This window comes from Mobula hypostoma, chromosome 9 (genome assembly GCF_963921235.1).
Source record: "Mobula hypostoma chromosome 9, sMobHyp1.1, whole genome shotgun sequence".
In the NCBI taxonomy this organism is placed as follows: Eukaryota; Metazoa; Chordata; class Chondrichthyes; order Myliobatiformes; family Myliobatidae; genus Mobula; species Mobula hypostoma.
In genome coordinates this window covers 66,417,939-66,443,405 of record NC_086105.1, presented here as the reverse complement: position 1 = coordinate 66,443,405, position 25,467 = coordinate 66,417,939, and the positions used below count along the sequence as shown (strand labels likewise).

The following is a 25,467-nucleotide window of genomic DNA, read 5'->3' as shown; positions in this document are numbered from 1 at the left end:
AGCAGGGAATTCTGAAGGAGGGCCTTCGATTCACTCTGATTCTCTCTCCACAGATGCTGATTTATAATTGATGTATTTCCAGCATTTCCCTTCTTTTCTACCCAGTTATAATCTCAGTAGTTGTGGAGGCTGAACTTGCTAGACTACTTTGTATTTATATTGTCAACAAAAATGACATTGTGGTTGAACTGAGATCCTTGCAGGTGTCGTTTGTAATTGTCCCTAAATGTTAACTTCAAACTCTGTTACCAGCTTTGCGGGTCCCTTTATGACCCATTCTGCTGTATCTCATCACTTACATTTCCCAGCTCATGGTATTTACATCTCGAGCTTTGATCTGGTGACGATTACTTCACTATCAGCTCCGGCACATGTTTACAGGGACTTCCCATTCCCGTACCAATGTGTCTGTCCATGATCTCCTCTGCTGCCATAATGATGCCAATCTCTGGTTGGAAGAGCAACACTTTATATTCCCTCTGGGTAGCCTCCAATCTGATGACATGAACATCAGTTTCTCTATCTTCCAGTAATCTCTTCCCCCCCCTTCCCTTTTTCTATCCCCTATTCTCGTTAATCTCTCGCCACTTGTCTTCTCACCTGCCCATCATCTCCCTCTGGTTCCTCTCCGCCTTCCCTTTCTCTCAAGTCTCCAGACATCTCCTATCATACTTCTTCTTCTTTAGCTCCTCATCTCTTCCACCTATCCACTCCCAGCTTCTCACTTCATCCCCTCTCCCACCCTCTGACCTTCCTGTCACTTGGATTCACCTATCACCTGCCAGCTTGTATTCCTTCCCCTCCCCACCTTCTTATTCTGGCTCCCTTCTTTCCAGTCCCAATGAAGGGTCCTGGCCCGAAACATCTGATGTTTATTCCCCTCCATAGATGTTGCCTGACCTGCTGAGTTCTTCCAGCATTTTGTGTGTGTTCCTAAAAACTTCCAGCATTTACAGGATCTTTTATGATTTACTCACTTCAACACTGAACTGATTCCAGAGCCTATGGACTCACTTTCAAAGGCTCTTCAACTCATGTTCTCAGCATCATCCATTTATTTATGTCCCTCTTCTCTTCCCCTCCGCTTTGTGTTTGCACAATTTATTTTCTTTCGCACATTGGTTGTTTGTCAGTCTTTGTGTGTAGTTTTTGTTGATTCTGTTGTATTTTTGTGTTCTACTGTGAATACCTGAAAGAAAATGAATCTCAGGGTAGTATATGGTGACATAAACGTACTTCGATAATAAGTTTACTTTGAACTTTGATTATCTGAGCAATTGAGCAGAGTTTTGGTGATTCAGAAATCTTACAGCAGAGGGGAAGAAACTGCTTCTAAAACATTGAGAGAAGGATCAGAAGTGGAGAGAGTGAGCAGTTTCAAGTTTCTGGGTATCACGATCTCTGAGGATCTAACCTGTCCCAGCATATTGATGTAGTTATAAGGAAGGCAAGACAGAGACTATACTTCATTAGGAGTTTGAAGAGATTTGGTATGTCAACAAACAAACTCTAAAACTTCTATAGATGTACCACGGAGAGCGTTTTGACAGGCTGCATCACTGTCTGGTATTGGCGATGGAGGGGGGGTGGTGCTACTGCACAGGACCGAAAGAAGCTGCAGCAGGTTGTAAATTCAGTCGGTTCCACCTTGGGTACTGGCCTACAAAGTGCCCAGTACATCTGCATGGAGCGGTGTCTCAGAAAGGCAGCATCCATTATTAAGGACCTCCAGCACCCTTTTCTCACTGTTACCATCAGGTAGGAGGTACAGAAGCCTGAAGGCACACACTCAGCTATTCAGGAACTGCTTCTTCCCCTCTGCCATCCGATTCCTAAATGGACATTGAACCCATGAACACTACCTCACTTTTAAAATATATATTATTTCTGTTTTTTGCACTATTTTTAATCTATTCAATATACATATACTGTAATTGATTTACTTATTTTTTTTATTATTATTATTATTCTATATTATGTATTGCATTGAACTGCTGCTGCTAAATTAACAAATTTCACAACACATGCAAGTGATAATAAACCTGATACTGATTCTGTACCTCCTATACTGAGTGGGCAGCATGGTAGCGTAGTAATTAGCATAAGTTTTCACCTTTTCACAGTGCCAGCTGAAAGACTGGACTTAAATTCCCACCATTGTCTGTAAAAAGTTTGTACATTCTCCCTGTGATCCGAAGATGGGTTAATGAGTTGTGAGCATGCTACGGTGGCCCCCAGCACATCCTCAATGTCAACAATTCATTTTACTGCATGTTTTGACGTACACTTGACAAATAAAGCTAATCTTTAATCTTCTCTGGTAATAGTGTGAAGAGGGCATGTCTAGATGGTGAGGGTAAAGTACTTAAAGTTACTTGGTAACTACATTGAAAACATGTTTACTGCAACTAACTGCCTGGAATGCAGATTTAAATTAATATTGTTGAAAGAAATTGTATATTTGCTTTTATTTCCTCTGTAAATCACTTACAAATACTTGCTTTCAACTGTCTTATATTATGTATCACCTGTAGTTTATAGGTGCATTATTTATACAAGAACTATAACATCATTATAAACAATGTGATAGAATGGACTCATTCTAAGTTGTAGATTTAGGTGCTGATGTTCTACCTCTTGGAAGTGGCCGTATATTTCTCTCACTCACACACTTAATGGCAAAAATATACACACCGGCAATTGCAGAGTCCTTTTGATAAAAGCAGATTACTCATGTTCAGTTGTTGCTCTGGGTTATATATAAGTGGCTTTAGTTTGCTTTTGAAGGACAGAAGTAGACATGAGGTATTAAGTGCTGAACATTTAATTTGAAATGCTAGAGATCAAGGAAAAAGCCATTAGAAAAGCCATGAAGAATAGATAGCATCAAAAGAAAGTGGAGCAGCAGTAGGCTATGCAGTCTGTCAAGTCTATTGCGTCATTCACTAAGATTGTGGCTGATCTGATTTTGGTCTCAATTCTACTTTTCAATCTGTTCCCCATAATCTTTGACTTTCCTAATGAACTGACACTTATCAATTACAACTTGAATATATTTAATGGCTATTTTTTTCAAAGCACTTTGGAATGATGTCAAATTATGATTTTTCTGAGTAAAGAAATTCCTTTCATCTTCAGGGGCTGGCCCTGTCTTTTGGAGCCATGTCTTGATGTTCTAATTCCCATATAGGAAAGCATCAGTGGCTATATTTCATTCGGAGCTTGAGGAGATTTGGTATGTCACCAAAGAAGACTCTCGCAAATTTCTACAGATGTACCGTAGAGAGCATTCTAACCGGTTGCATCACTGTCTGGTATGGGAGGGTCACTCAATGAGATCAGAAAAAAACTGCACAGGGTTGCAAACTCAGCTGGCTCCATCATGACCTTCAGCCTCCCTAGCATTAGGACATCTTCAAAAGGTGGCATCATCATCAAAGACTCCCATCGCCCAGGACATGCCTTTAGGGATGAGATACAGGAGCCTGACGACACACACTCAATGTTCTAAGAACAGCTTTTTCCCCTCCACCGTCAGATTCTCTGTTTTTGCTCTCTTTTTGCACTATTTATTTATGCTCTTAACTCTTTATATTCTTAACATCTAATTCTCTTAACATCTAACCTGTCAAGCTCCTTCAAGATCATATGTGACTGAGTGAGATCACCTGCCTTTCTTCATAATCAGAATTTTCACCGATATGTTGTGAAATTCATTGTTTAGTGGCAGCAGTAAAGTGCAGTGCATAAAAAAATCTATGTTACAATTAGAATTTTTTTTTTAAAAGTAGTGCAAAAAGAGAGCAAATAGTGAGGTAATAGTGTTCATGGGTTCATGGTCCGTTTGGAAATTTGATAGCAGAGGGAAAGAAGCTGTTCCTAAAATGTTGAGTGAGTGCATTCAGGCTGCTGTACTTCCTCTTTGATGGTAGCAATGAGAAGAGGGCATGTCCTAGGTTGTAAGGGTCTTGGTGATGGATTTCACCTTGTTGAGGCATCATCCATTGAAGATCTCCTCGATGGTGGGGAGGCTAGTGCCTGTGATGGAGCCGACTAAGTTTACAACTCTCTGCAATTTTTCCAATCCTGTGCTTTGGAGCCTCCGTACCAGACAGTGTTGCAACCGTTCAGAAAGCTCTTCACGATATATCTGTAGAAATTTTAGATTATGAAGACACTCAGTCCTCTTTTATTGTCATTTAGTAATGCATGCATTAAGAAATGATACAATATTTCCTCCAGTGTGATATCACAAAACACAGGACAGACCAAGACAGAAAAAACTGACAAAACCACATAATTATAACATATAGTTACAACAGTGCAACAATACCATAACCTGATGAAGAAGTCCATGAGCACAGTAAAAGTTCAAAGTCTCTCAAATGTCCCACATCTCACACAGACGGGAGAAGGAAGAAAAGCTCTCCCTGCCATGCCGACCACAGTCCGGCTCTGAGTCATCCGAAAACTTTGAGCTCTGATCAACTCTCCGACACCGAGTACTGAGCGCCATCTCTGTCCGAATGATTCGACCTCAACCTCGGTCACCAACAGCAGGCAAAGCTGGGGATTTTGAGGCCTACCCTCCAAAAGATTCCCGACCACGCAGTAACGACAGCAGCGAACGAGCGTTTCAGAAATTTCTCCAGATGTTCCTCTGTGCTTTCATGTCCATTTTTCATCAAATCAGAATTGTCCACGGCCCCTATTTAACAGATACGATATCGTTTTTCACCGGAGGGCTGCGCACACGCAGGCGCGCTGCTCTCTCTCCTCCCGCCTATTGTTTCAAAGTCAAGTTTATTTTCATAAGTACATGTATGCATAGATGCAATGAGAAACTTACTTGCAGCAGTATCTCAGGCACATGGCGTCATATAAGCAGCAAGAGAAACATCTGGACTTTGAGCTGTATTCTTTAGCACACTGAGGGTAGGGAGGGTCTCTCTGCATTTGGGGTCACTGCCAGAACCAGAGAACCTTTTCCTTCCCAGATTGCCATCCAGCAATGAAAACTCTGAGGCTGTGCCCTGTGCCAAAACTGAGGATATTTGCTCAACTATGCAGCAGGGTCCAATCTGAATGGCTTGTGGAAAGCTAAGTCCTGATGAAGGATCTTGGTCTGAAATGTCAACTCTTTATTGCTTTTCACAAATGATGCCTGACCTGCTGAGATCCTCCAGCATTTTGTGTGTGGTACACCAGACTGAACGGCATCATCCTCACCTTCCCATCCCACCCCCATTCTATCATGTTATCCATCTACAGTGGAACTGCCTCATTAACACAAGACATTCTGCAGATGCTGGAAATCCAGAGCAACCTGGAGAAACTCAGCAGGTCAGGCAGCATCTATGGAGAGGAATAAACAGTGGATGTTTTGGGCCGAGGCCCTTCATCAGCAATAGAAAGGAAAAGGGCAGAAATGAGAATATTCATCTTTGGAACTGCTTTTTTTTTTGGAACTTATAATAATTGTACGTCTTCCACTGTACTATTGCAAAACAACAAATTTCATGACATATGTCAATGGTAATAAGCCTGTCTTTGATTCTCATTCAGGAATGGCAATGTGATCAGTCTTACATAAAAGGTCTCAGTATTATTTTGTTTTATACAATTGTTCTGTGTTCACAATATTTTTTTATTTGCACAGTGTGTTGTCTTTTGTACATTAGTTGTTTGTGTATAGCTTTTTTCATAAATTCAATTGTATTTCTTTATTTTTCTGTAAATGTCTGCAAGAAAATGAATCTCAAGGTAGAATTTGGCTACAAAAACATTTCTGTGCAAAAGTCTTAGATACTCTAGCTCTCTATATGGCCAGGCATTCATAATGGCCATAGGATTGACTTCGATGGCACAAAACTACTGTGCCATGCCAATGGCTTTTGGGACCTCCTAGTAAAGGAAGCCATTGAAATAAAACTAGAGGAATTAACAAAGACAAAGGTCTCGCTCTAACTAAAAACTAGAGTTCAATTATAAACAAGGTGGGAGAGTGGAAGCCTGATTAGGTGAAGACTAACCAATCAGAAGGGATGCACTACGGGGTATAAATACCACTGGACTAGACTTACCCAGGCATCATCTCTGAAGAAAGTGGCAGAGTTTGTCATCAAAACATTGGTTATAATCAATACCTGTACCTGGCAGAAAACCCACGAAGAGTTTATAGATTCAGTTGTTGTTGTTCTGAGATTGTCATACAAGCAGTCTCTAGAGACTGTTGCAAAGAATGACACAAAAACAAAATTCATCCACTGATTGGCAGTTCTGTGGGCAAAAAAAGGCTTGTTAAAGAGAGAGGTCAGAGGAGAATGACCTGACTGGTTCAAGCCAACAGGAAGGCAACAGTAGATTAGATTAGATTAGATTCAACTTTATTGTCATTGTGCCGAGTACTGATATAAAGCCATTGAAATGCATTTAGCATCTGACCAGAAATGCAAAGAATAGTGTTATTTACAAAATAACTGCAAGTAATTCAAATAGCTATGCTTTGCAACAGTGGTGTGCAGAAGAGCATCTCTGAATGCACAACACGTCGAACCTTGAGGTGGACGGGCTACAGCAGCAGAGACCCATGAACATGCACTCAGTGGCCATTGATTGTACAGTATATTGACCTAGAGCCAAGATTGAAACCAGCAAAGCTAAATGGAACTTCTATGAGAAAATTAATGCAAAACTGTGACTCCCATTTTGTCTACAGTTGTGTCAATCGTGCTACAGTTGATCTTTCTCTTGTATCTTCCTTTGACTTTGTTTTGGACATTTAAGAATGCTTTTATGGGATTCTTCATTAAAATGTTAGAGGAGAGGTATAAACAACCAAAATATGATACCAACATTGATTTTTTTCTGTGCTTTACTAGTTGCTAGGTAACATCAGTTGCAATCAACTCTGTTCTACTCCAAAGTAGTTGTAATGATGAATGAATTGAAGCAATCCATTCTCTTGTACAATCTAATAGAAGTATCTCATTGTCTTTTTTTCAAGCTTTTAATAATGAATACATTACTTTCCACTTCTAGATCCTTTTCATTTTAAATTAGTTTTTCTTTATTCTATGGCGTATTTGTTTTTTCAGATGTTTCGAGTGCAACCAATATGATTCTGAAGGGTTTATTAAATTTGGCCATTTACATTTTATTCTGGGCATAGTAAACCAGAAAGCAAAATTTCTTTTTCAGTCTAACATGGAAGGTAATACAAAGATAGTAAATTTTTGAAAATTGTGCCAAGAAACCTGTTAAAATTTCCATTCCAATTTGAATTCTGCATGTATTAGCGTCTTTTCCTCAGACTTATGTGCAATGTTTGTATTTATTGTTAGATTCCGTGGTTTTAACCTACTACAGGCATGACCACTGATTCACACAGCTCTTGTGAGAAGCTCTTGTGGCTATGTGCATGCTTGGTTAGAATAGGCAAATTTATTTCTGACCCTTGGATTTTCCCTTGATATCTGTAAACATTACACTGTCTAGCACAGGATTACTAACCCATATGGATGAATTGAGAGTTTCGTCAGCTCTGTGGCAGCAAGTCAGTCTCAGGTTGGTAGCACCAACGATAGCTGTTTATTTTGGCCTGTTATGGTCAGACAGTTGGAGGAATCTGATGGGGAACAAGGGTAATATGGCAGTCAAAAATAGTGTATAAATCTTACAGTTACAAACCTCATTTTATCCCGAGGTTATGGAGGAGTTGCGTTCCTAGAAGATCATCCCTATCACAAACGTGAATGGCATACAGTTTTTCACTGTACCTCAGTTATATGTGACAATAATTAACCAACTGCCAGAAGAGACTGCCAGGTCGGTTTCTAAAGCCAATCTCTTTAGTGGGTCCCACTGTGAACTGACAGTCTGCAGTCATTATCCTTGGTAAACCAGCTCTATTCTCTGTAGTCATTTTGTGTTTACATTTTCAGAGATTTTGTAATAGTGAATTTTTATTCTGTTGCAAATTATTTGTTAGTGATTTATGAATTTCCATTTCCTGAGCTGCCATTAATGTGGGAGTAAAGTGTAAAGTTCATCGTCAGCCCAATATTGTAATCACCAAGCCTCTACCTAAAGGCCCTGAATGTTACTGAGGAAGTTGGTCATGAAGCTGAAGAGAAGCATGGTAATGGACTAGTATCTAGACTAATCAACTAATAATTACAGACTAGCAATCAACAAAGCTAACAAATTATGAATTATATTGCAAGTTAAGTAGTGAACAAGGCCAAGATTGTCATGAGGATTTAAGTGTTTTAAGTCAGGCTGCATCTATATTTTCATGTGCTTCCAAGTATCTCAAAACTTCATCCTTAATAATGGACTCCAACATCCAGCACTGAAGTCAGGCACACTGTCCTATAAATTCCAAACTTTTGCTGCTCTGCTTGAACATAACGTTTTAATAGTTTACCAATTGCCTAATTAGTCACGATGATTGATGCCCACTGGAAAGTCCCAAAAGGCCCTGCTATTTCATGCTGTCTCGCCAAAACAAGTGATTGCTTGCATTGATTGAGTTCTGCCACTGAGAATAAAGGCTACAAAGATTTGAAATGCTCAGTCGTTCCCAGGATTATTCTTGTGAACCTCCTCTGGACCTTCACCAATGCCAGCTCGACTTTTCTTAGAAAAGGAGCCTAAAACTGCTCATGATACTCAAAGTGCATTCTGATCAATGCTTTAAAAAGCCGAAGTATTACATAATTGCTTTTATATTCTAGTCCTCTTGAAATGAATGCTAACATTCCTTACTACTGACTCTACCTTCAAGTTAACCTCCGGGGAATCTTGAACGAGGAGTCCCAAATCCCTTTACACCTCTAATTTCTAAATTTGCTCCTCATTTAGAAAATATTCCTTCTACCAGAGTGCATGACCATACACTTCCCTACACTGTATTCCATCTCCTGGTCTTGATACAGTGCTATTTATTAAAATATATGATAGGTTTCTTCCAACCTGAAATGTTATCTGTAATACAACCTATTTATTTGTTGAATAAATTATAACACTGAGAATGAAGCCTACAAAGATTTGAAGTGTTCTGTTACACTTGTTAAAAATGCAGGAGTTCTTTGAAGGAAAGTGATAAAACCATAAGCTAGGAAAAGTTAATCGCCATTGAAAATAGTATGGGCTAATAAATGAGTTGCCATGGGTTTTTTGAATGCAAGTGGTATTTGTGTATCTTGACTCTTCGTAGGTCATTAAGAAAGTACTACAATGTTAGTACTTTAGACCTAGGAGAATCCAGATGATGATCTGTCTGCAACAGGGAGGATTTCCCAGTGGCCAACCATTTTAAAAAATGGTTAAAAAGGGCTTAAAAAGAGGATCTTCATAGCAGTCATAGAGTCCATTCTCACGTACGGATGTGAGACGTGGACACTCACCAAGACTATGCGAAAGTCTCTAGATGGTTGCTATACATGAATGCTCCGGATGGCTCTTGACATGAGTTGGCAACAGGACATGATGAACATCGAGCTCTATGACGACCTACCTATGCTCACCAATAAAATCGAAGCGAGAAGACTGCAACTAGCGGGACACTGTCTACACCATCCCAAGCTACCTGCCAGCCTAGTCATCGTATGGGAGCCCAAGCATGGGAGGATGAACCCTGGGCGCCCTCCCAAGACTATGGTTAACACGCTCCTAGAAGACAGCGGTGCGGCTAATGTAGATGAACTGAACACACTGATGAGGGAGAGGGAGAAGTGGAGAGTCCGTCATCGTGCCCGACACCGGCCGTCTAGGCCTGAGTAAAGATAGTAGTAGTAGTAGTAACGATTTAAATTCCACTCCCCATTCCCATTCCAACATGTTAGTCCCATGTACTTCTCTACTGCCACGATGAGGCCACTGTCAGTTTGGAGGAGCAACACCTCATATTTCATCTGGGTAGCCTCAAGCTGATGGCATGAAAATCAATTTCTCCAACTTCCATTAATTTTTCCTTCTCCCCTTCTTTTGTTCCATTCCACATTCTGTCTCCCTCTTACTCCTTCTCTTCTCACCCACCTGTGGTGCCCCTCCTCCTTCCCTTTCTCCCATGATCCACTCTCCTCTCCCATCAAATTCCTCTTCTTCAGCCTTTAGCTTTTCTGCCTATCACCTCCCAGTTTCTCACTTCCACCCTGCCTCACCCACCTACCTACCTTTGCTCTCACCTGTCATCTGCCAGTTTGTACTCCACCTCCTCCCCGCCACCTTCTTATTCTGGCCTCTTCCCTCTTCCTTTCCTGTCCTGATGACTGTTTATTCCTCTCCATAGATGCTGCCTGACCTGCTGAATTCCTCCAACATTGTGTGTTACTACAATAAGCTTCTTAATATTAAACACATAAACAGCCACTTTAATTGTTGGGCAGAAAGTTTCAAATAGGTTAAAAGTAGAAGAGGAGTAAAGATTTGTGATTCAAAGGAATGATCTAGTGGTGTCCCTTAGTGTCATTGTCAGAGGCTATTGTCCTTTTTAACATATTTCAGTAACGTACAACAGTATAAATGAAACCTATCGATCATTGAAAGACCAGGATAGGGTGGATGTGGAGAGGATGTTTCCTTAGTGGGGAAGTCTAGGACCAGAGAGCACAGCCTCAGAATACAAGGTTGTCCCTGTAGAATATAGATGATGATGAATTTCTTTAGCCAGAAGGTGATGAATCTGTGGATTTTGTTGCTTTGGACAACTGTGGAGGCCAAGTTATTGGATACATTTAAAGCAGAGTTTGATAGGCTCTTGATTAGTAAGGGTATCAAAGTTACAGTTAGAAGTCAGCAGAATGGGGTTGAGAGGGATAATAAATCAGCCACGATGGAATAGCGGAGCAGATTTAATAGACCAAATATCCTATAATTCTGCTCCGGTGTCTTATGACCTTATATAGGCCAAAACTGTAAACAAAACAAAACATTGAACTGAACAGAAGGGACTTCGTGAAGCTGATGATAATCTGGTGAAGTGGACAAAGTGATTTCTAAATTGGTGAAGAGATAAGGGACCTTTGAAGATGGAGTAATCCACATCTTTGAAGTTGATAGACAAGTTAGGATGTTGAGTATATGTCAGTCCTGAATTTGTTGTTTTTGTACATTTGATTCATTTACTAGCCATTACTTTTTTGTGATGATGAGCCAGCTCCATCTTGGTCACTAGCCTCCTCATCATTGAGCATACCTTCAAAAGGCATCATCCGTAATTAAGGACCTCCACCACCCAGGACATGCCCTTATCTCATTAACACCATCAGAGAGGAGGTGTGGTGGCCTGAAGACTCACACTCAACACTTTAGGAACAGCTTCTTTCCCTCCACCATCAGATTTCTGAATGGACAATGAACATTACAGTACCTCACATTTTTGGTTTTCATTTTGCACTATACACACACACACACACACACACACAGGATTCTAGTAAATTGGGATGCATTATGACCAGTACATTTTGGCCCAATTAAGTGGAAATAGTTAAAAAGGTATAAAATAGACAAACTACCGTTTAACCGAGTAACAAATTATGTATTTGAATGAAATACAGAACAAATTAGAACACTATCAATCCTACTACAATACTATAAAGCTGTATTAGTTCCTAATAATTATTGAAGGAGGAATTCATTGCATGCTGCCGCGTTGTTTTAATTCACTGTAAATGAACAAAATCAGCGCAGACCCCTGTTGCAGATAATGGACTGCCTTCATACAATGTTTTCGACGATTGCATCCTTGAAATCTTCATTTTTATTTTAACGTTAATAGTCGATACCTTCAGATTCTTTGTAATGCCTAACTTATTCAAGTAATTAAATCATTTCTTTTTCATTCCCAGCCGTTTCTGGCATATCCAAGCCTGAGTGCTTGAAACCGCAGTGAGCAAAACAGTTCTGAATTGTCTTACAGCTTATTCCCCAGCAACTATCAGTGACAAAAATCACTGCTTTCTGAACACAAGCACGTGCAATTGATGCTACTTAAAAACTGTTCGCTCTAAGTATGGTTTAGTGTCTAACAGCCACATAAGTACATGCATCTGACACTAGTTAGAAGCTGTTCAGCAACATGTCTCCTGTTCTAATTAAGTGGCATAGTGCCCCAACTAAATGAAGGGTGTCCCGGCTATTCTCTCAATTAGTTTTTGTATGTTGAGAGTTGGCCCAAATAAGTGGTTGCCTGATTAACAGATGGCCCAATTAACAAGAATTCACTGTATATGTATTTTGGTACAATGTTTTCCAATGCATGGAGATGGTGCAGTACTTGTTTCTGAAAAATAACTAAGAGTCTAAAAGTAACTAAAAACTTAAATTGAGGAATACTTACTGGACAAAAATGTCAAAATTTATCAACTTTTGTTCTCTACATGCCCAACTTGGTTGAAATCAGCAATTATGACAAATTCAGATCTTTGAGGCGTCACCTTTGTTATTTCTGCAAAACAGTCTTCACTTTCTTTCAGGTAATTACTGGTGCTTTTACTTTGAAATCCATTTCAGCCCACTCTTACTTCTCTGGCCTTTTCCCCCCACCTCTGAGTCATACAAATCATTAAGATTGGTCTGTAGCCAACATAGGCCTATTGAAAGCCATATATAACACCTTAAAACAAAATGAATGAAAATATAAATTCTGCCTATTTAATATTTATTGCCGGCATTATGTTTTATCTGTAAGAACTAAAAAAAATGGATTTTGTGCTTGGTGCTTTGAGGATGACTTTTTTGATTTTATATGTTAAAATATTGAGTGTTTCGCATCTAGGGACTTTTTATTAGTAGTAAAATAGATTATGAAAGTCCTCCTGCGACTAATGTCAGCGCTCTCAGTAATCTATCTATAAAGGAACAAAGATCTCTCTGAACATAACATCCTCAAGCCTCTCACCATTGAAAAATACTCGACTTTTCTATATTTTTCCAGCAAGGTGGATGACCTCACAGTTTTCCCATCGTGCATTTCATCTTCCATGTCCTCACCTATTCACTGAGCCTGATTGTGCCCTCATCCTCCTTCCAACCCGCACTGCAATCCAACTTAGCCTTATCGGAAGACTGCTGGATTTGGATAGCTTCCCTTCCATCTTATTGATTGTGATTCAGCACAAATCAGTTGACACCCCAGTGTCCTGAAATGACCTGTCTATTTCTGTTTGTGTTATTTTAGTTTTTTTCATTTTTCTGTCTTTTCAAGCAAGCTTCAAACCACATCAGCATATTACTTCTCTTATTGTGTCTTCTTATGTTAATAATTTAATTTAACAACCTCGTGTTGAATTTTTGCTCTCACTTTTGTCAATTACTTTCTGATTGACAGTTTAACTAAGACATTATGAATCAGAATCAGGTTTATTATCATTTGCATATGTTGTGAAGTATGTTGTTTTGTGGTAGCAGTATATTGCAATACATAATAAAAAACTATAAATTACAATATGAAATTCGTACAAAAAGAGAATGAAAAAAAGTGAAATAGTGTTGATGGAGAAGGACCTGTTCCTAACACATTAAGTTGTGTTCTTCAGCCTTCTGTACCTCTTCCTTGATAATGAGAAGTGGGCACATTCTGGGTAATAGGGGTCCTTAGTGACAGATGCCACTTTTTTGAATCATTGCCTTTTTTGAAGATGTCCTCGAAACTGAGGAGGCTAGTGATGGAGCTGGCTTTGTGTGCAACTTCCTGCAGCTTTTTTCCATCCTGTGCAGTGAACCATCCATACCAGAAATGATGCAACCAGTTAGAACGCCCTCTATGGTACATCTATAGACACTTGTGAGAGCCTTTGGTGACATACCAACTCTCTTCAAACTCCTAATAAAATATAACTTCTTCTTTGTAATAGCATCAGTATATTGGGTGCAGGATAGACCTTTAGAGATGTTGAAGCTGTCAGTCAGAAGATAGTTGGCAAAAACCATATCAATATTAAAAAAGGAAATTGGATTAAGATTTGAAAGCAATAAACGTTATTGATATGTCTCAAAATTGCATGAAACATTCAATAAATACATTCAATGTTCAACTTTATTCGGTACCTCCTGTAACTGAGTGTATGTTCATGGTCTTCTGTTGCTGTAGCACATCTACTTCAAGATTTGATGTGTTCTGCATTCAGAGATGCTCTTCTGTACACCACTGTTGTAACACGTGGTTATTTGAGTTACTGTCACCTTCCTGTCACCTTGAGCCTCTCTGGCCATTCTCCTCTACCTTCTCTCATTAACAAGGTATTTTCGCCCATAGAACTGCCACTCACTGAATGTTGTTTTTTATTGTTTTGAGCACCATTATCAGTAAATTCTAGAGACTGTTGTGTGTGAAGATCCCAGGAGATCAACAGTTTGAGATATTCAAACAACCCCATCTGGCACCAATAAGGATTTCACAGTCAAAGTTACTTAGATCACATTTGTTCTCCATTTTGATGTTTGGTCTGAACAACAACTGAGCCTCTGGACCATGTCTGCATGCTTTTATGCATTGAGTTGCTGCCACATGATTGGCTGTTTAGATATTTGCATTAACAAGCAGGTATATCTAATAAAGTGGCCACTGGGTGCATATCAAACATAGATGGGCTGAATGACTTCGGTATTATTCTATAATTTCAAACTCATATACAAAGAATTTTGATTGTTGAATGAACTACTAGTACTGTTGGTTCAGGTGTATTTTAAAAAGCAAAAGTTATGGGGCATTTCAATCTTGTTTCTGTTTTCATAATATTTTGTATTTGTCTATGCAAGTAATTAATAAAAATATTGAAAAAGAAAAAGCAAAAAGTATAGATAGCTGCATTTGGAAATGTACATGCAAACATTTAAATGTCCTTGCACATTAACCGTTACGATGAATAATATCTTGTCAGATTAATACTAAGCAGTGCAAAGCTTGCCGTTTGGAAAACAGGTCAAATCTGACCTACTTCCACCACATACTAATGCTGATGTGATTATTCTGAGTTGCTTATTAATATAGGAAGGATGATTGTCGAGACAGCTGGCACTCGGAGTAGAGGCTTTCCTTCATTTCAGCAGGATGCAATTCACTTTCGTTGCCTTAGTCAAACTGCTAATTATTTTGAGTGTAAGTTTTTTTTTATAGACAGCTACCTTTAAAGCAAAGAGTGTGGATTATCTTGGTTTGAGCAAGGCTGCTGATACACAGTTAGACAGGTTGACACTGCTTTGTTTTGTGTGCAGAAAATTATTGTTAAGTTTCTGTGGAAGAGGCAGGTCACCATTTGTAAGTGTGAGGATGTCAGTCTTTATTAACCGAAATGGGACAATGTTTTTCGAAAGCAAATGTAAATTAATTTACCAGGAACAAACTGGAAGACAATTATTTTCAAATTAGTTGTATGTTTTCAGAAGTTTAATAGTTAACTGAATTGTTCAGCAAGCACTGAAGATTGTTTTAATGGTATTTTCACTTTTAATTGTAATTTTTATCTGATTCTCAACTAAGCCCTAGCAAAGTGTTGTTCAGGGACTGTAAATTGAGATGAAAATGTGGATCAGTTCTCGTATTGCTTTGTTACTGAAATCTGCTCGAAAGATGCCAAAGATCTCTACATAAAATAAGCAAGTATAAACATCGATAAAGTCACAGATAAAAATACCTGTTATATTTTGTTTTTTGCTTGTTCAGAAGAATAGAGTGGAGATAGTGAAGATAAATTTGTGCAAGAAGTTCTTAGGCTGCGCTTGGAGCAGTGTTCGTTTTAGGGTAAAAACAGCACAATTAAACCGGAATGTGCATCCACTTGGATTATGTTAAATGTGGCCATGGGGAGAAACTCTTGGAACAGGCAGGCCTAAAACAGAATAAATAATAACTCTGAATTGTTTCCTCATTGAATCATTGGGCACAAAGAATATTGATTTAAAATATTCAGAGATTTAAAGAAAGAGTATGAAGAATTTTCTTCTCTGCGGCAGGGCATTGGAGTAAGGAATGCTTTCTCTGGCTATTTCAGAAGTAAAAAATGGAAGCAGTAGCAGTTGTACAGGGCTTTGATGGAGCAGGCTTACTTTTTAACAGTTGGCACAAATACCCCTCTGTTGATATAATGATTGTGTTGTGTTTATAGGTTGGCTGGTTAGATGCATAGAGCACTACAGCACAGAAATAGGCCCTTCAACCCATCTCGATCTGTACCGAACTCTAATTCTGCCTTGTCAAATTGACCTGCAGATGGACCACATCCCTCCATACCCCTTCCGTCCATATTTCTCCTAAATGTTGTTTAATGTCTTAAGTGCTGTGCCTTAGGATGGCAGCATCCGTCATTAAGAATCCCCACCACCTAGGACATACCCTCTTCTCACTGTTACCATTGGGAAGAAGGTACAGAAACCTGGAGGCTAGTGTCCTTGATGGAGCTGGTTGAGTTTACAACTTTCTGCAGTGTTTTATAATCCTGTGCAGTGGCCCCTCTATACCTGACAATGATGCAGCCAGTTAGACTGCTCTCCATGGTACATCTGTAGAAATTTGCAAGTGTCTTTGGCGATATACCAATGCTCCTCAAACTCCTAATGAGTCATGCATTCGTTGTAATTGCATCAATATGTTGGGCCCAGATATATCCGCAGAAACGTTGACACACCGGAACTTGAAACTACTCACCTTTCCACTTCTGATCCCTCGATGAGGACTAGTTTGTGTTCACTCGACTTCTTCTTCCTGAAATCCACAATCAATTCTTTGGTCTCATTGACATTGAGTGCGAGGTTGTTACTACGACAACACTCAACCAGCTTATCTATGTTGCTCCTGTCTGCCTCCTCACCATCTGAAATTCTGCCAACAATAGTTGTGTCATCTGCAAATTTATATGAGCTCTTCTTAGCCATACTATCGTGGATGTAGAGAGGATAGAGCAATGGGCTAAGCGTACATCCTTGAGATCTGCCAGTGTTGATTTCAAGCCCCCCATGAAATTAAGCTATCTTCATCACCATGGTCCTTGTCCTAGTGTTAATAATTGAATAAATTTGTTCTTGCTGTTGCGTATTGGGCATCTCATTAGGTCAGGAATGCATGGGAATCCATGCTCATGTCTCTCTTCTGGAGCCCACAGATGTGTAGGGACTATAACCCATCCCAATTTTGAGCATGCACCTTTGCAAAGAGTTCTGAAAACTTTATTGATGTATAGGTTGAAGTCTTGCCTGAGAGATTATTATTAATACATGAAATTTGCAAATCAGGTGTTGATTTTGTTTGGCATTTGAGCCATGTCTAGTCCAGTTCTCATGAAATAGATGGGTATCCAGTTTCAGTGGTTTAAGTGGGAGTTCACATTATTTATTGGTGTTCCTCACACAAAATGCTGGAAGAACTCAGCAAGTCAGGCTGCATCTATGGAAGGGAATAAACAATCAACATTTTGGGCTGAGACCCTTCATCAGGACTGGAAAGGATGAGGGCAGAGGCCAGAATAAGGAAGTGAAAGGAAGGGAAGGAGCACAAGCTGACAGGTGATTGGTGAGACCAGATGAAGGCAAGGTGGTTGGGTGGAGGTGGGGGGGGGGTTGAAGTAAGAAGCTGGGAGGTAATAGGTGGAAAAGGTAAAGGGCTGAATAAGAAGGAATCTGATAGGAGAGAAGACTGGACCATAGGAAAAAGGGAAGGAGGAGGGGCATCGGAGGGAGGTGATAGTCAGGTGAGGAGAAGAGACAAGCCAGAATGGGGAATGGAAAAAGAGAGGAGGAGAGGGGAGAGAGATTACCGAATGTTAGAGAAATCAATGTTCATGCTATCAGGTGTCAACACCTTAATAGTGTTACATGCTGATGTAGTCATAGAACACTACATCACAGAAACAGGCCCTTCAGCCCATCTAGTCAGTGTCAAACTCTTAATCTACCTAGTCCCATCGGCCTGCACCCAGATCAAAGCCCTCCATACCCCTCCCATACAAGTAGCTATCCAAATTTCCCTTAAATGTTGAGATCGAAACTGCATCCACCACCATTGATACGGTGGGCCTCTAGAAAAAACATTTCTCAACCAGATGGCTGATGTTCTTGGTATAAAAGAATCCCAAAGGGAGACAGCGGTCTAAGAGTAAAATTGCTTCCTGCGTGACATATCTTTTAACTAAATATAAGTGAAGGGAATAGTTTAATTTGTAATAACTGTAGATCTAATTTTCTCCTAATTTTGAATTATATTCTAATTAAAATTGAAAGGAATAAAGAAGAGAAAATTTATGAGATTGTGACTCAATAGAAAAATGAACTGGATTCGCTGATATTGCAGAGAGGAATTAATATAGGAGCTAACTTTATTGTCAGGCATGGAGAGATTAGGTGCTTTATAGATTTCAAAGATGTTTGTGATATTAACTTAAAGTTCAAAAACAAGTTTTAATGCTCTGGGATTGAGTACGTAAGGCAATTTTTTTTTAAAAAAAGATTGTTCTCCAAATTCAAGGATAAATAAGGAGGTACTTGGCTACATTGCTGTAAATCTGCTATCATTTTGTTGTCCCGTTGCTGGGAGCAGAGTACAGTGTCTGGTCTTGTTCGCAGGGACCAGCATTTTCCTCTAGTTGTTCAGTCATTGATTAGTAGCCTTGCAGCTGCAGTTGCTTCAGCCTCCACCTGAGCGGCACACTGATTTCAGCTGACGGGTAGACCTGTGTCTCAGGCTGAATATCCACAACATGAAGGACGAGAATCTGACGCGCCGCAGGTTCTCCCTGTGTGCCGGGCTTCCAAGTGTGCTCTCATCCCGTATTGATGGACGGAAACTCACCAGAAATGCTTCTTTTGGTGGCTACAATGAGCTTGCTCCAATATTATCAGGTGTGTAGTATTAATTGCTCTTCTTACAACAGCTTGCAGTTTTTTAAAGCATTACTAACATATAAAAAGATAAAAACATAATGTGTTTTCTTTTAGCTTAGAGAGCTGTAGTTTAGATTGGGTACAGACTGTGGAGATAAAATGTGCCAGTTTCAGTTACAATGCTTATCAGTCACTTTGTTTATAGAATTATTTTATGCCTTATTTTGGACAACCTGGAATATCTGCAGCACTTAAGTAAGTACTTGCTAATTGACTGAAAATGAAAGAAACATTTAAGGAAATTGTCATTACCTTTTTGCATAAGCTTCCTTCATAACAAAAATTATTTACACGAATAAGTCATACAATGCCTTTTCATTCTTACATTTAATGACAATTAAGCAAATTGTCAATTGTGGGGTTAGATTACTTTCTTGTGACAGTTCCAGAAGAGTACATAATTCAACAATCTGACCTCTGCACACTTACTCATTGACAATTCCATCTCGGACTGTTCACTGTCTTTGACTGGGGAACACGTTCATCAGTAACTAAATTAATCTTTTGCTGCTTTCAGGTTGAAAGTAAGATTATGATTTTGCCTCAGCTATTAATATGACAACTGTGTATTAAAGCCACAAAAATGGTAAGGAATTAGCTGGCAGTGGTGTCTGGATGATTTGACGTATTTGTGTAGATTTATGTACACTGAGTCGATACTTTATTAGATACCTCCTGTAGCTAATAAAGTGGCCACTGAGTGTATGTTTGTGGCCTTCTGCTGCTGTAGCCCGTCCACTTCAAGGTTCAACGTCTTGTACATTCAGAGATGCTCTTCTGCACATCACTGTTGTAACACGTGGTTATTTGAGTTACTGTTACCTTCTTGTCAGCTTGAACCAGTCTGTCCACTCTCCTCTGACCTCTGTCATTAACAAGGTGTTTTCAACCATAGAATTGCCTCTCACTGGATGTTTTTTGTTTTTCGCACCATTCTCTGTTGTGCATAAAAATCCCAGGAGATCAGCAGTTTCTGAGATACTTAAACCAACCTGTCTGGCACCAACAATCATTCCACAGTCTCCATGTGCTTTTGTTTACTCTTTTTTTCACAATTTGTGCAATTTGATTGAGGTGCTTTGGCATGGGACCGGCTCTGTGTGCTGTAGCCTGCGGCCATCGATACAGTGCTGAACTGGCTGGCTCAGTGGCTACGGCTCCTGGACTGTTCCAAGGACTCCGCACTTAACATTTAACGCTCTGTATGTTTCTTGCTGGTTTTTTGCTGTTTGTGCAATTTGTTTTTTTGTCTTTGTGCACTGGATGTTTGATGGTCTTTGTTGGGAGGGTTTTTTTTAAAGGGGTTTGTCACATTGTGGGTTTTGGTGAGGATCCTGTGCTCTTATGGAAGTGTGGACTTTAAAAATCAGATGGCAGGCTGCAATAGCACACTCAGTGCAAAGGTGGAAAATTTTTAGAAAAAGTGTAGAAATATTTACAGTGCAAAAAAATGGCAAAAATAACAACAATGACAAAAGAGAAAATGCAGATATATACCATCAGACCTTTAGGACTACAGCTCCAAACCATAAATCTAAAGTAAAACACATCACCTTACCACATCCTCTCTCCCTCCCCGCTTACACCAAAATGAGCCCTTAAGTAAGGACGCAAACACGAGGATGCTGGAAATTCAAGCAACACACACAAAATGCTGGTGGAACGCAGCAGGCCAGACAGCATCCATAGGAAGTAGCACAGTCGACGTTTCGGGCCGAGACCGAGTCCTGACGAAGGGTCTCGGCCCGAAGCGTCGACTGTGCTTCTTCCTGTAGATGCTGCCTGGCCTGCTGCGTTCCACCAGCATTTTGTGTGTGTTCCTTAAGTAAGGATCTCCTTGCTCTAGGAGGAAAAGGATAGTCCATTCTTTGGAATGCAGGAGAGGGGAGTTGTTACCATGAGCCAGAACAATTACATAAAAAGAAAAGAAGGAATTCATAATCTCCCTTGGAATCACAAATGTCCACAAATACATTCATCACAACGACACCGCACAACAAAATCAATCAATGACTAACCATTTTCCAGGAGCCAGCACTCTTCCCCACCCCCCCAAGTGAACTCTTCCACTGAGCCAGCGCAGAGCATGTGCCAGCACAAACATCTATGGAGAAGAATAAACAGTCAGTGTTTTAGGCTGATATCCTTCATCAGGACTAGAAAGGGAGGGTGAAGAAGCCAAAATTAGAAGGAGGGGAGAGAGAGAAGTACAAGCTGGTAGGCTATAGGTGAGACCAGGTGAGTGGTGAAGTGGTGGAGGGGGAGGGGAGGGGGAATGAAGCGAGAAGCTGGCAGGTAATAGTTGAGGCAGGTGAGGGGTAAAGTGGTGAGTGGGGAGAGGGAGAAGTACAAGCTGGCAGGTAATAGGTGAGACCAGGTGAGGGGTAAAGTGGTGAGTGGGGAGAGGGAGAAGTACAAGCCAGCAGGTAATAGGTTAGACAGGTGAGGGGTAAAGTGGTGGAGGGGGAGGGGAGGGGGGAGATGAAGTGAGAAGCTGGCAGGTAATAGGTGAGACAGGTGAGGGGTAAAGTGGTGAGTGGGGAGAGGGAGAAGTACAAGCTGGCAGGTAATAGGTGAGACCAGGTGAGGGGTAAAGTGGTGGAGGGGGAGGTGGTGGGGAGGGGGGGATGAAATGAGAAGCCGGCAGGTAATAGGTGAGACAGGTGAGGGGTAAAGTGGTAGTGGGGAGAGGGAGAAGTACAAGCTGGCAGGTAATAGGTGAGACCAGGTGAGGGGTAAAGTGGGGAGAGGGAGAAGTACAAGCCAGCAGGTAATAGGTGAGACAGGTGAGGGGTAAAGTGGTAGTGGGGAGAGGGAGAAGTACAAGCTGGCAGGTAATAGGTGAGACAGGTGAGGGGTAAAGTGAGTGGATGGGATGGGGGGATGAAGTTAGAAGCTGCGAGGTAATAGGCTGAAGAAGAAGGAATCTGATAAGTGAGTCAATCCCAGTTGATACTTAGACAGCCTTATAGCACATAAGGCCAGAGGATTAAGGATTGCAGTGGAGATTCAAATTCGTTAAATTGTCATTCAACCATAGGTGAATACCCGTGAATATAGCCAAACAAAACAGCGTTATTCCGGGGCCCAGGTGCAAAACACAGTACCAACAGTGACACGTGACATGTGACACAAGAATCATATAGCACATATAAGATATCAGTAAAATACAGTCACACAAAAAAATTTAGTCCAGGGCCCTGAGTCTGTGAACGTTGCAGCAATCTGCAGTCGAACACAATGCAGCTTGTCTTCTGCCAAGTGAACACTGGGAGCAGCACAACTCCAGCTTGGATGCCATGCCGTACCATACCAGCTCCAGTGGAGTGCACAGAGTCCAATGCCTCTCTCCTGGGTGACTGCAAACAGGCGACTCCATGGCTTGAGGCCTAGTCCTCAGCACAACCAAGGTCCCCTGCCATCCGCCAAAAAACCTGTGAATTAGACTTGCAACATTCCACATTAACAATGCCCAATAGGGTCTTGCAATCACAAGAAAAGTGACTAAGATGATCATTAGCTGATTAGACTGCACACCGTGTTCACGCCCTGATTCCTCCGACGCCTCTCTGACGCAGGCAGCAGTATGATCTACACCACATCCAGCTCCTTCAGTTTCTTCGTCAGTGAGTAACTTGTTGATGGGGTAGACTTGCTGTACTTTAAGTTTTTAATGTCCAGCTGGATCTTGTAATTATAAAAATACATTTAAAAAGGACAATAACACCTTTGATTGACCCCATAGTAGCCACTGTGATCGAACGCGTCGTCATCTTACTAGATAGTCAAAAGATTGCCAACATGATGATCGACAAAGCTTCCAAAGGGCAGCCCCAATTACCGTGAGGGAACCCACGAACCATCCATGGTTATTCAGAAAGATTTGCATTTCTTTGGATTTTAAGGAGCTGTTAACACATAAAGGAGAACAACAATGCATGGATTTCTTTTCTAATAGATGGAAATAGAGTTTTGAATTTCCAAATGTTTATATCATTGGATCATGTTAAATGCCACAGAAGCAGGGGTAAATCACTGCACATTCACAAATAATTACAGGTTGACCACCAATTTTTTGGCACCTCTTTTAATTCAGATGAAATTACGGGATGTAGTTTACTGGGTGGCCACCAGATGGCACTGTTTGAAGCGCATGCAGTGCCATCTGAAGTGAGACTCATTTTGACAAAAGCACGCTATTTTTATTATTTGCATTGCACTTGTTGGTGGTACTCCCAATATTTTGTGCTTATTTTTGTTTATTTTTGCTTATTTTACATAAATTTAACCTTAGCTGCAGCTTCTAAGATTACTGCAAGAACCAGTGGTGGTGTCAAATATAAACATCAGTCCATATCGATCCAAGAGAAGGTTGGAATGTTGAAAAAACTGGACCAAGGTGTTTCTGTGCATAAATTGTGTGACTTACATGGCATTGATTTGTTACCTGTGTATGATATAAAGCACCAAAGAGAAAAAAATTTGCAATTCTCTGAAAGTTGGTAAGAGCACTGAGCATGACTGAGTAATGACTGAATGGTTTCGCCAGCATGGGGGGGGGGGGGATGGAGTCGACTTGTCAGATAGTATGATAATGAACCAAACTAAGCTGTTCCATAAAGAACTGAAATTAGAAGATGCATGCAACTATTTTACAGGATTGCATGTACCAAAGAAGAAAGTAGTTATTCATGATTTGCTTGCATATGCAGAAAGTGTTACAGGACCTGCTTTCAAAGATACAGCAAGTAGTCTTAAGGAAGAAGATCTATGTGAGTGGATGATTATTGACGATGAAACACGTTTTGTGCATCAGCTTACGAACTGAGAAATGATAGACGGTGTTCTCTGAGTGCTGATAAAAACACTGCAAATGATGAAGATGGCAGCGATGATGATGAAACTGAAAGATTTACTGTTAACAAGTTAATTGAATTGTTGCATGATTTAATCAAAGGGTTAGAGAAATGTACCTTCGTGATGGAACAAGAGCTAATAAATTTTTATTTGATGCAAAAAATATTACACAGGGAGAGATCAAAACACATGAAACAACTTTCCCTGGATGAAATGTTTAAAAAGATAACCGAGAAGCAACATTCTTTGTAAACACAGTAATTAATACATTTATATTTAATTAATAATCGTTTTTAAGCTTCTAAAGTCCATTTTTGCCATTATTATTGCGTGACCTCTTTTAATCCAGCAAGGCTCAGGAACCGAGGGTGCTGGAAAATCGGTGGTCAACCTGTAATATAATTTGGTAGTCCTCACCCATCAGGAAGGAGGTTACGTAGCAGCCACACCAGAACCACCAGACTCAAAAACAGTTCCTTTCCTTAATCAGTTAGCCTGATCAACACCTGCATTCACTAATCGACCACCACCTTTTCTTCATTTCCCGTTAGTCATTGTATGTACAGACACTTTATGGACATACGATCAATCTACATATTTATACTATCTAACGTATTTATATTTATTGTGTTTTTTTTGTGCTGCATTGGACCCGGAGTAACAATTATTTCATTCTCCTTTACACTTGTGTGCTGGAAATGACATTAAACAATCTTGAATTTTGAGTCAGGATTCTGGAATGTTGACCTGGAGGCATCTGGTCTATCTGTATCCTCTTATCCTGATCCGTTTCCCAAGTGTGAGTGTAGATGCCACTAATCTGATCTTAATTACCAGTTCATTTTGGAGTCCATTAGATGATGGAACATGAAACAGTAAGTACAGCTCAGGAAAAGGCCCTTCAGCCCAGAGTGTTGTGTCGAACCGAATAAATTAGTATTCAAATCGCCAACTAAACTAATCGCTTCTGTCCACATCCCTCCATTTTGCTCACATTTATGTGCCTATTGAAACGTCTCTTAAAAGCCCCTGATTTATCTGCGTCTACCATAACCCAGGCAGCACATTCCAGGGACTCACCACTCTCAGTAGAAAACATGCCTGTGTAAAAAAAATTTAGGGATAGGTTTAGTGAAAGTGTCGTCAGCAGCATCCACAGGCCATCAGCTAGTAAACATAAACATAGTGCTTCATTCTTGTTATGAATTCTGAATTGCTAAATGTTATAACCAGTGATTGCAATGAATTCTTTTTTTTGGCGGGTGCATGTGTGTGCGTGCGTCCGTGCGTGTACGCGATGATGTCTTTTTCATGCCTTTACAAGGCGCGGAGCAAGAGCGAGAGAGAGACTGTATGGTACGCCATTCCTCACACAGACATTCTCGCAGTATTTTTCCCTTTATTTTACGAGGTCGAGTTGCGATCTCAACATTCAATCTGGCACGGGTGGAAAGCGTACTCGGGAGCGGCTCCGACTGGTTTCGAACCCGGGAACCTCCGTTCCGGGGTCTGGCGCTGATGTCATTGCGCCACCAGCCGGCCCGATCACAATGAGTCTTAACAAAGATTGGATTGGTTTTATTTGTCACATAAACATTGAAACAGCAAAACATGCAGAGAAATGCATCATTTGCTTCAAATCAAATCAGCAAGGATTATGCTAGGCTAGCCCACAAGTGGTGTCAATTTAGCATGCCCACAATTTACTAACCCTAATCCTAACTATATGTCTTC

At 40.4% G+C, this 25,467-nt stretch overlaps 1 protein-coding gene across 7 annotated transcripts in view; it reads left to right on the top strand.

The window, feature by feature from the left end:
- osbpl8 (oxysterol binding protein-like 8) overlaps positions 1-25,467 on the top strand; it is a 253,659-nt gene that overhangs the window by 146,630 nt on the left and 81,562 nt on the right. Inside the window, exon 1 of one of the 7 annotated variants that reach the window (XM_063058449.1) lies at positions 18,478-18,834. The exons of 5 other annotated variants lie outside the window; for them this stretch is intronic. In XM_063058449.1, the coding sequence (XP_062914519.1) occupies positions 18,693-18,834 (142 nt within the window). In that variant the 5' untranslated portion in view covers positions 18,478-18,692. Of the gene's footprint in view, positions 1-18,477; positions 18,835-25,467 lie in introns of those variants that run through there. One more of the 7 variants, XM_063058447.1, reaches the window with a different exon arrangement.